An 11,807-nucleotide genomic window follows, 5' to 3' on the forward strand; every position below is an offset into this window, starting at 1 on the left:
CCAGTATGAATGGGTACGGTGGAGAAGCCAACCACAACTCCCTGCGAGGGATGCCAGGCTCTGCCTCCAGGGCTGCTAGCAGGAACACCAGAGGAGGCCACAACCGAGGCCCCACACAGCCCCCGATCCCCCCCTCCCAGCCAAGCTCCAAAGTCTCCGACAGCACCCCCTCCTCTGGCCAACAGGCCAGCCGCAAGGCCCGGAGCCCCAAGCAGCCACAGCCAGCTCCAGAGAACCAGCAGCACCCCTCACAGGCTGGTCCTTCAGCCCCAGGAAGAAGTCCCCTAGATGGGCCACGCCGGCACAGCTCGGAGGACTCGGACTATGTGAGCCTGGTGGAGACCATGGATAAAGACCTGGACAGACCAGAGTCTGCTGAGGAGGGGGGGAATCAGGATGCAGTTCATGGCAAAGGTACCTACCTGGATATTAGTATTAACCCTGAGAAACATATGCTTTTGTGTTGAGAATTTGGATGGCCCTTAAAATGTGATTACCTGCTTATTTAACAACTGACTCATTCAGGGGTACACAGTACAAACACACCTATTATTGACAGGATTTTATTCAGTTCACACAGTGTAATGAATCTGTCTCATCTTCTTCCCTCCTTCCAGCCAGTGCAGCCAAAGGGAAAGTGCAGCAGACCAAAGCCAAGGCCCCGAAGAAGAAGGAAGAGAAGGAGAAGAGGATCAAGGGAAGAGCTCAGGGAGGAGAGGAACTGAGGGAGGACAACGATGACAGCTCCTCCACCACCACAGAGAACTCCAACCCAGACATAATGGAGGACAACAAAGGGAAGAAGAAATATGATACTCCTGAAGCTCACTCAAAGTCCAAGAACAAGAAGCCAGCAGCCATTACAAAGGAGAAAAGCCAAATGGATGCAAAGTCTAGGTGGGTTTATTTTATTTTTATTTAACCAGGTAAGACCCATTTGAGGTTAAAAACCTATTTTGCGAGGGTGACCTGGCAGAAGGCAAAACAGGGCAATAGCAACATGTACATAATATTACCCAAAAAATACAAAATACACACAAGACAAAGTGTCAGTTGCAGATACAGTTGAAGATTCGAAAACAACTGCAGCTATCACAAACAGTGAGTCTTAAGTTTGGTTCCTCTTTGGTTATTACGGCTTGTACACATTCTTCTCAATGACCTCGATACAAAATTCAAATTCTGACATGCTCAGCTCTTAGTAAGTTCTGTACATCTTTGGGTTCTGTAGCCCAGGAGTAATCTGACTTGTGTGAAAAAGAGGGACAGCACTCACATATAAAGCATTCCTTTTGTGTTGTTCAGACGTGATTGAGCTTCCAGACGTTGACCACTTTATTCCATGTTGTTTTTCCACAGCTCACTGGAGCTTCCATACGTTACCCCACTGGAAAACAAGCGCAAGAGCTTCAATTCCAAGAACATGGTGGTGCTGCAGCAGGCCCTGGCCAGCAGCTCAACAACAACTACCATAACAAGACCCATACCTCCTAAACCAAGAGGTCAGTTACTACCTTTCCAGCTAACTGACCTTTTGACCTTTCTGTTTTCTCACATTGACATGGCAAATGTCTTGTTTGGGTTTTACCTGCCTTTTTTCCACTGACTTGGGAGACACCTTTTCAGGACTGTGTAGGGTTATGTTTGAGTCTAGTAAGTGGCCCTCTCGTTCCCTCCTCTCAAACCCCAGTGCCTCGTGTGAAGCTGGAAGACTTCCGCCCCTCTCTCCTGGCTAAGTTCCTGTTCAACGAACCGGTGGTGCAGGAGCTGGGGAACAGCAGCGGCTCAGAGGGGGAGAAGGACATCTCTCCTCCCCCGGAGTGGGACTGTGTACCCCTCCACATAGCACACAATGGTGAGTTACGTAGTGCACTACCACAACCCCCTCATACCTGCTCCAAACCTGTTTCCCCACCTCTTCTAGCATATTAACTATTTTTAACTTCCTGAATCAAGCATGTATCAATCCAGTCTTTCAAATAAAAACAAACCAATTGAGTATTGTGATAAATGCAGCCATATGACATGCATCTCCCCATTTCCTCTCAGCTGTGGACAGTCTCCAGCAGATCTCCCTGCAGACCATGAATGCTGATCCCTTCCTGAAGAGACCCATCGAAACCCCTCCCCCTCCCTCATCTGATCCCTTCCTGAAGAGACCCATTGGAACCCCTCCCCCTCCCTCATCTGATCCCTTCCTAAAGAGAACCATCGGAACCCCTCCCCCTCCCTCGTCTGATCCCTTCCTAAAGAGAACCATTGGAACCCCTCCCCCTCCCTCATCTGATCCCTTCCTGAAGAGAACCATCGGAACCCCTCCCCCTCCCTCGTCTGGCTTCTCTCTGTATGACTCCTATAGCGGCATGGTCAACACTGCTACCAGGTGAACAAACCTACAACAACAGAGACCTGCACAGCTCTTCATCTTCAACTGATCTAGAAGTCATACAACTATCTGTGTAGTTACCTGTGCCAGAGGGACATGAAACATAAGGGGTGATGAAAAAAGAATGCAAAAAGAATAACCCCAAAATATATATAGATCAAGATAATAATTGAATCTACATCCAAGAGTGGTTATTTCTAAATACCAAAGTCTTCTTTGTTTCTGTGTGTTTCCAGCGAGGTGGGTCTGATGTCTTCTGCATCAGGCATAAAGAACAAGCTGACCAAGTCGGTCTCCGTACCTGGTCAGAACGGGAACCCTACCTTCGCTGCTGTGGCGGCTGGATTCGACAAAAGCCCAGGTCAGTCAGATGTCCTGTCTCTGACCACTTCTTCCCAAATGGACCCCTCGCCCCTACACTCCAGCCCCTAGACTCTAGCCCCAACACCCTCAGCATCTGTGTAAAATTGAGATGATCGGATGTGTCTAAGCAATATGGCCACCTAGCCAATCAAAATCTAATTTTATAACAGGTGTGGACTAACAGTGAAATGCTTACTTATGGGCCCTTCCAACAATGCAGAGAGAGAGAGAAATAATAGAAACATAAGTAAGTAACATGAGTAACATTAACGTGGCAGTATACACATGGTACCGAGTCGATGTGCAGGGGTACGAGGTAATTGAGGTGTACATATAACGAGGAATAAAGTAACCGATAATAAACGGTAGCAGCAGCGTATGTGATTAGTCAAAGTTAGTGCAAAAAGGTTAAATGCAGATATTCCGAGTAACTATTTAGCAGTCTTGTGGCTTGGAGGTAGAAGCTGTTCAGGGTCCTGTTGGTTCCAGACTTGGTGCATCGGTACTGCTTGCTGTGCGGTAGCAGGGAGAACAGTCTATGACTTGGGTGGGTGGAGTAAATTTTTCTCTGACACCGCCTGGTATAGAGGTCCAGGATGGCAGGGAGCTCGGCCCCAGTGATGTAATGGGCCGTACGCACTACCCTCTGTAGTGTCTTGCGGTTGGATGCAAAGCAGTTGCCATACCAAGCGGTGATACAGCCAGTAAAGATGCTCTCAATGGTGCAGTTGTATAACCTTTTGAGGATCTGAGGGCCCATGACAAATCTTTTCAGCCTTCTGAGGGGGAAGAGGCGTTGGCGTGCCCTCTTCTCGACTGTGTTGGTGTGTGTGGACCATGGTCGATCCTTAGTGATGTGGAATTTCAAATTCTTATATGCACTTTGAAGATTTTTGAATAAGCCAACAAGACGAGTACTGAACAGCAAAATCACTAGCCTATGTCAATATAGTAGAAAAGTTGACACATTCTATTGGTCAGCTTGTTGAAAAAGAAATGGCCTATTCCATACAGACTCTGTGACAATTGTGGGACAATAGAGCCCAAATTCATACAAAACACTGTTGCCGAAAGGGCACCGCACATGCGAGAAGAAAATACCCGTTAGAAATGTAGAAAGAGAGGAGATCTAATGGATTACTCTGATGCAAGGTAAGACATGCCTCATATGTATTAAAACATTCAGGTTTCAAACAATGAAGTATATGTTTTCAAAATGCATACTGCCTTCAGCTCATTACAAAGTGGTGTGTGACGCGCTGATGAAGCCTGCCTTCCGTTGCCGTTTGAGATGCTGCATGATGTGTATGATGTGTGACAAATAAGATACATAACAAATATACCGTAACACACGGCAATTGAATGCCACAAAATTATGCAAATGAACCCATAGACTGATAAGCATGACCAGTCAAATGTATTTAGGCTAAAAAGCATTATTTCGCAATGGGATTTTTTTCTTCTTGGCACCAGTTTTATCTATAGGCATTAAAAAAAATATTGTCCAACAGTCTGCTATTACCGGCTAACGGAAACCCTGACATAGACATAAAAATGGTATCCGCGTGTTCATTTGACTCTGGGGAAGTAGAGAAAGGGCCTCCTTTCCAAAATCCCCGAAGTGGCCCTTTAATATTAGAGATCACGCACCAGCTGTTCTTAACAAAGAGACACGCACCTCCAAGGTGGAGTTCTTACCATATCGCATCTACCTATCCAGTCCTTTCAGGGGAAGGGGGTTGATATGGGAGTGAATGAAGAAGCTCAATGTGTCCACTCCTGTAGCTGTTGTGCTAACCTGCTGTTCTCTCCTCCGACCACCAGGGTGCAGTGTAGCGAAGGCGGCTGTGGGGAGCAGAGACAGAGATGTCCTCCAACACCTCTCCTCTGTAGAGAGTGATGGATCAGACAGCTCGGGGTTGTGGAGCCCTGTAGGGAACGGCAGGAGACCCAGCCTCAACTCTGTCAACTCCTTCTCAGCCTTCGGACCCAGCAACACCTTCAACCTGTCTGGAGGTAAGCAGTTAGAAAAAGCAGCCAGAATAGCTTGTGAAATGCATGAATATGTCTAACTGGGACACAATAACACCTGCACTCTGTACACTCTCTTTCGAGATAAGATCGCATGGAATAATGTGTTGTGATCTGTTACATGGTGTAGGTCCCTGAGTCTTTCATGGACATGTGACCATCCAGGAAAACATGGCCCTAGACGAGGCTGTTAAATTAACTACACTGAGTGTACAAAACATTAGGAACTTTCCATGACATAGACTGACCAGGTGAAAGCTATGATCCCTTATTGATGTCACCTGTTAAATCCACTTCAGTCAGTGTAGATGAAGGGGAGGAGACAGGTTAAAGAAGGGATTTTTAAGCCTGGAGACAATTAGGACATGGATTGTGTAAGTGTGCCATTCAGAGGGTGAACGGACAAGACATAAGTTTCACAGTGCCTTCAGAAAGTATTCACTGCTTGTATTCTTTTCAAATTATGTTCTTACAGCCTGAATTTAAAATTGATTCAGTGGAGATTTTTTTTGTCACTGGTTTACACACAATTCCCCATAGTCAGTGGAATTATTTTTCAATAAAACTATTTTATTAGGTCACAATAAGTTGCATGGACTCACTCTGTGTGTAATAATGGTGTTTAACATTTTTCAATGACTACCTCACCTCTGAACCCCACACAATTATCTGTAAGGTCCGTCAGTCGAGCAGTGAATTGAATATCCCTTTGAGCATGTTACACCATCCAAAGTGTAATTAGTATCAATATACCCAGTCACTACAAAGATACAGGCGTCCTTCCTAACTCAGTTGCCGAAAAGGAAGGAAACCCCTCAGGGATTTCACCATGAGGCCAATGGTGACTTTAAAACAGTTAGAGTTTAATGGCTGTGATAGGAGAAAACTGAGGATGGATCAACATTGTAGTTACTCCACAATATTAACCTAATTGGCAGAGTGAAAAGAAGGAAGCCTGTACAGAATAAAACATATTCCAAAACATTTGGCAAAGCAATTCACTTTTTGTCCTGAATATAAAGTGTTATTTTTAGGGGCAAATCCAATAAAACACATTACTGAGTACCACCATTTTCAAGCATTGTAGCGGCTACATCGTGTTATGGGTATGCTTGTAATTGATAAGGACTGGGGAGTTTTTCAATATAAACATTTTTACATAATGGAGGTAAGCACAGGCGATATCCTAAAGGAAAACCAGACACTGGGAGATTAATTCACCTTTTCAGCAGGACAATAACCTTAACCACAAGGACATACCTACACTGGAATTGCTTACCAAGAAGACAGTGAATGTTCCTGAGTGGCCAAGTTACAATTTTGACTTAAATCTGCTTGAAAATCTATCACAAGTATTGAAAATGGTTGTCTAGCAATGATCAACAACCAATTTGACAGAGCTTGAATAATTTTCTTAAAGAATAATAGACAAATATTGTACAATTCAGGTGTGCAGTGCTCTTAGGGACGTACCCAGAAAGACTCACAGCTGTAATTGCTGCCTAAGGTGATTCTATCACCGACTCGGGTGTGAATACGTATACATTCATACCGCTGAATGTAAATTCATTTTCAGTATATTTGCAAACATTTCTACAAACATTGTCATTATGGGGTATTGTGTGTAGATGGGTACGAAAGAAAATACATTTGATCCATTTTTGAATTCAGGCTGTAACACAACAAAATGTGGAATAAGTCAAGGGGTATGAATACTTTCTGAAGGCACTGTAAGTGCCTTTTCAACAGGGTATGGTAGTAGGTACCCGGGCACCGGTTTGAGTGTGTAAAGAACTGCAATGCAGCTGGGTTTTTTTCACGCTCAACAGTTTCCCCCGTGTGTATCAAGAATGGTCCACCCCCCAAAGGACATCCAGCTAACTTGACACAACTGTGGGAAGCATTGGATTCAACATGGGGCAGCATCCCAGTGGAACGCTTTCAACACCATGTAGTCCATGCCCCGACGAATTAAGGCTGTTCTGAAGGCTAAAAGGGGTGCAACTCAATATTTGGAAGGTGTTCCTAATGTTTTGTATACTCAGTGTATATGGAAACCAGTTGACGTTTGACTGTGCTGTGTAGTGTTCAGTGGGATGACCTCGGGGAGGAGTGCTATGGAGCCCCAGCAGAGTTGGCCTGAGTTCAGACATACCACCCCGTCTGTCTGGCCAAACGAGTCCCTGCAGCCTCTTCAGCCCTGGTCCATCCAGCCCAGCTCCAGCTCCCCTGCTACCCCCACCACGGTAAGACCTCTTTCACTGCTCCATGCTTATGTCAAATGGCCTGCTTCTCTCCTGACACCCTACAGTATTCCCCATGTAGTGCACTACTTTTGACCAGAGCCACATTGGAATGCAAAAGTATCTATAGTGTAGGATGACTGTCAGGAGAGACGCAGGCAATTTCCCAGGTGAAACAGGGTGTGATTTGGGACGTTTACATGGGCACCAGAAATGTCTTCAGTGTTGGAGTCACACTCTTAATTTAGTTAAAGGCCCAGTTCAATCAAAAATGTGATTCTTCTGTTTTATGTTTCCACACTGAGGTTGGAATAATATTGTGAAAATTGTTAATGCACTTTTTTTTGTGTAAGCTGTTTGAAAAGAAGGCCTGAAATTTTAGCCTGTTTTGGTGAGGGGGAGTTTTTGCCTTCCATGGTGACATCGCCGTGCCGTAAATTAGTTAATAGACCAATAAGAAAGAGTTCCAAACCTCTCTGCCAATAACAGCTCATTTTAAAATTTCCCCTCCCTACTCAGACCACTCCCAGACAGTCCCAGCTAAATTCTTCCTTGAGAAATTGCTCTTTGCTAAGAAGATATTGTCTTTTTGACCATTTTAATTTAAAACAATCACTGTATGTTTTATTGTTATCCAGAAATGATTTGATATTGAGATAAAACCGTCTGCATTGGACCTTTTTAACGTCTGTTCCACAAAGATATTAGACTGTACTAGTAGTCCAGGTCCCTAACGGTCAGCCTCTCTCTCCTCTCTCATCCAGTCCATCCTGGGCAGCAGTAGCATGTGGGGCTCCAGCCCTCCATTCAGCCCCTCCATCTGGTCCACCAGCCCCCCCTCTGACTCCCCCCTACACTCCTTCTCTCCTTCCTCTGCCTCCCCCCTGACCGATCTGATGGGTAGCACTGACAGTGGAACCCCGCTCCCGGCCCCAACAAAGCCCTCCCCCACGCAGCTGAGCCCCTCCTACAACCCCTGGAGCATGTGGAGGCCCACCTTCAGTAGACGAAGCTCGGAGCCCTGGCCCAACCAATCGGACAGCAGCACCGGCTGAAGGGGATGTCACCGCGGTCTCCTCCCACTGATAGACTGAGAAGATGAATGCATTTTCCCCGGTTTTGAATTTCACCAAATTCCTATTATAATGTACACGTTGGATTTCTAAGCAAATTATGTCCTCAGAATTAGTCTGTTTCTATGACGACTTGGCAAACTTAACAAAACAATATTAGTAGAAGAATCATAAAAGAAGAATCCTTATCAGATTGACATAATGTGGTTAAATGCGGCTGCTTTTTTCAAATACATCCTCAGTAATGTTTTTGATAGCAGTGACGGCCCTAAGCGCAATCAGGAACAACCTGAGAAATAATATTATGTTCATTATTTAGTATTGCTGTTTTGGGATTACAGTAGAGTTACTTATTGGAATCAAGCACATTGTTTAAGCCTTATCATCGCTCCATTAGAGATTATTATTTAAGGGTTACAATCAGTTAAGACTGGCAGTAAAGGGATTTTTTTGGTGAAAATAGTCATTTTCATGACTGCTATGTCAAGTCGATGCCATTGGCATCAGAAGACCATGACTTTACGTTTCTATGCCAGTGGCATCAGACGACCATGACTTTACGTTTCTATGCCAGTGGCATCAGACGACCATGACTTTACGTTTCTATGCCATTGCAAGCCTGAACACATTTTATTTGTCAAACAACTCACAACATTCATGGCCAATATTCGCGAGAGATGCTTTTTAAGTTATTTTAATGACCACGCTAAGTTTTAAAGTCTGTTAAAAGAGAGGGTTTTCATTTCCTTTATAAACAGTTTGAAAAATGTTGGCGGATACAAAGCTTCCCCTCTTTCTGACATGTTGGAAATGTGGGACATTTGTCACAGCTTCCATATAAAACATATGAGACAGTTATCATGGTGTAAAATGTGCTTTATTTGGTATTATGTATGCCTTTTAATCGATTTTAACCCCTGTTATCTAATCAATGCTACTTCTTGAGTCAATAGCTGAGGGCGTCAGGTAGCCTAGCGGTTAAGAGCGTTCGGCCAGTAATCCCCAAGCCGACTACGTTAAATCTGTCTACGCCCTTGAGCAAGGCACTTAACCCTAATTTGCTCCTGTAAATCAATTTAAGAGCATCTGCTAAATGACTAAAATGTAAATGTCTAACCTCCATTCCTCTGCTCCTCCCTCTCTTCCAAGCTCACCTTTTTGAGTTGTTTCAGGTCTGCTCCACTAGGTGGCAGCACAGCTATAGAATAATAATAATCATATACTACAGAATAGACAGGTTGTATTGAAGGCAGCTTGTATCTGGTGGCGGTCGGTGTCTGATCAAGGTGGTAATCATTAGTTCAAACAGTTGCATATAAGAGTTTCTATTGGTCAAATTCAGGTAGGTTTATCCCTGTTTTGTTCCGTTTTAAGAAACATTTTTCAACAATCGGCGGAATGAATACACCCCTGATCACCTGCACACACAGTTCACTTTCATAGCAGCCACATACAAACAGCATCATCACTTTGCTTGTTGTATAATTCCTACTTGAATCTACACGCTCTCCTCCTCACCTTTATCCTTCGCTTGTAGACTTCAGTGCAGCTGTCTGTGACCAGGCGGGAAAAAAACTTTCCAAGCCAAACCTTTATACCACATAACCACTACACACAGCCTACATCGTTGTCAATTTCACCCTATTCGCAAACATAGTCAACATGGCTACTATAACTAACGCGCTAGTAAACCAGCAGTGTACAGCAAGCAGTTTAGCAGTTACACCGACGGGCCCTCTTGGCAATACATTTATAAAACTGAAAGCTTACTTTGACTTGGAAGAGTTCCAGTGTTGGATAGCCTTTGCCAGCTAGCTAACATAAGCATTCCTCTCTGTTTGAGTAGGCTATATTAGGTCGCTGCATTAGCTAAGTGAAAAAAATACAATGACAATAGCTACCTAGCTTTCTCTGCTGCTTATCCTTATTTTAAGAAATACATTTTTCAAAACAAACTATTCTCTTTCCCTCTGAGTCAACTACTTACATTTTATGCACTGCAGTGCTAGCTAGATGTGGTTTATGGTTTCAGTACTACATTAATTCTCTGATCCTTTGATTGGTTGGACAACATGTCAGTTCATGCTGCAAGAGCTGTGATTAGATTGGAAGACGTCCTCTGGAAGTTGTCATATTACTGTGCAAGTCTGTCGAAGGGGGTGAGAACCATGAGCCTTCTAGGTATTGAAGTCAATGTACCCAGAGGAGGACAGAAACTAGCTGTCCTCCGGCTACACCATGGTGCTACCCTACAGAGTGCTGTTGAGGCTACTGTAGACCTTCATTGCAAAACGGTATGTTTTAATCAATTATTTGGTGACGTGAATATATTTACTATAGTTTTATCTAAATGTTTACTTTTTAAATGTTTAACTGTTTATATTTTCTGAAATTCACTGAGTAGGATGGTCCTCCTCTGACGAGCCTCCACTGCTTGTATCATATTACTCCGACAAGGCACCTGATATGATGCTTACCCATGCAGAATCAGATCTACTGTGTAGTGTTTAAAACAAGTTCCCCGCAATAGATGTAGCCTAATTCTCTTAGTATCTCTTATGATTGAGGACTGCTTTATTAACAGTATGGCAAGATAAATCCAGAGTGATTCTCTATAGAACTGATGTTGACAAGACGTCAGGGTTCTAGGTGGACTGAGGGCTATGGAGCGACTGTCTCTATTTACATGTCTGTTCTCTGTCTAGAGAATAATCCAGATATCAGTGACTGTAACATACAAGGTATTATAAAATGCATGGTTCGAGCCCTGAATGCTGATTGGCTGACAGCCGTGGTATATCAGACCGTATACCATGGATATGACAACATTTTTAGTGCTTTAATTACGTTGGTAACCAGTTTATGATAGCAGTAAGGCACCTTGGGGGTTTGTGGTATATGGTCGCGTCGTGCTTAAGAACAGTCCTTAGCCGTGGTATATTGGCCATATACCACACCCCCTTGTGCCTTATTGCTTAATTATCTCCACTATAACAACTCATTTCTTTTAGTGTTCATCCATTCTGTACATCGCCACACGTTCTTTCAGCTGCCATTTTATCCATAATGTACTGAACTCGGCAAAAAAAGAAACGTCCCTTTTTCAGGGCCCTGTCTTTCAAAGATAATTCGTAAAAATCCAAATAACTTCACAGATCTTCATTGTAAAGGGTTTAAACATTGTTTCAATGAACCATAAACAATTAATGAACATGCACCTGTGGAACGTTCGTTAAGACACTAACAGCTTACAGACGGTATGCAATTAAGGTCACAGTTATGAAAACTTAGGACACTAAAGAGGCCTTTCTACTGACTCTGAATAACACCAAAAGAAAGATGCCCAGGGTCCCTGCTCATCTGTGTGAACATGCCATAGGACTGCAGATGTGGCCAGGGCAATAAATTGCAATGTCTGCACTGTGAGACGCCTAAGACAGCGCTACAGGGAGACAGGATCGACAGCTGATCGTCCTCGCAGTGGCAGACCACCTGTAACAACACCTGCACAGGTTCGGTACATCCGAACATCACACCTGTGGTACAGGATGGCAACAACAACTGCCCGAGTTACACCAGGAACGCACAATCCCTCCATCAGTGCTCAGACTGTCTGCAATAGGCTGAGAGATGCTGGACTGAGGGCTTGTAGTCCTGTTGTAAGGCAGGTCCTCACCAGACATCACCGGCAACAACGCCGCCTACGGGCAC

General features: G+C 44.1%; 1 protein-coding gene across 3 annotated transcripts in view; it reads left to right on the forward strand.

Moving 5' to 3' along the window:
* Positions 1-8,954, forward strand: part of LOC115179724 (transmembrane protein 131) — a 32,109-nt gene extending 23,155 nt beyond the window's left edge. For all 3 annotated transcript variants that reach the window (XM_029741407.1, XM_029741408.1, XM_029741409.1), the window contains exons 27-35: positions 5-414; positions 618-897; positions 1,360-1,502; positions 1,691-1,855; positions 2,050-2,383; positions 2,623-2,747; positions 4,574-4,765; positions 6,866-7,026; positions 7,788-8,954. In XM_029741407.1, the coding sequence (XP_029597267.1) occupies positions 5-414; positions 618-897; positions 1,360-1,502; positions 1,691-1,855; positions 2,050-2,383; positions 2,623-2,747; positions 4,574-4,765; positions 6,866-7,026; positions 7,788-8,078 (2,101 nt within the window). In that variant the 3' untranslated portion in view covers positions 8,079-8,954. The remainder of the gene's footprint in view (positions 1-4; positions 415-617; positions 898-1,359; positions 1,503-1,690; positions 1,856-2,049; positions 2,384-2,622; positions 2,748-4,573; positions 4,766-6,865; positions 7,027-7,787) is intronic.
* Positions 8,955-11,807: the final 2,853 nt, after the last annotated feature.

This window comes from Salmo trutta, chromosome 39 (genome assembly GCF_901001165.1).
Source record: "Salmo trutta chromosome 39, fSalTru1.1, whole genome shotgun sequence".
In the NCBI taxonomy this organism is placed as follows: domain Eukaryota; kingdom Metazoa; phylum Chordata; class Actinopteri; order Salmoniformes; family Salmonidae; genus Salmo; species Salmo trutta.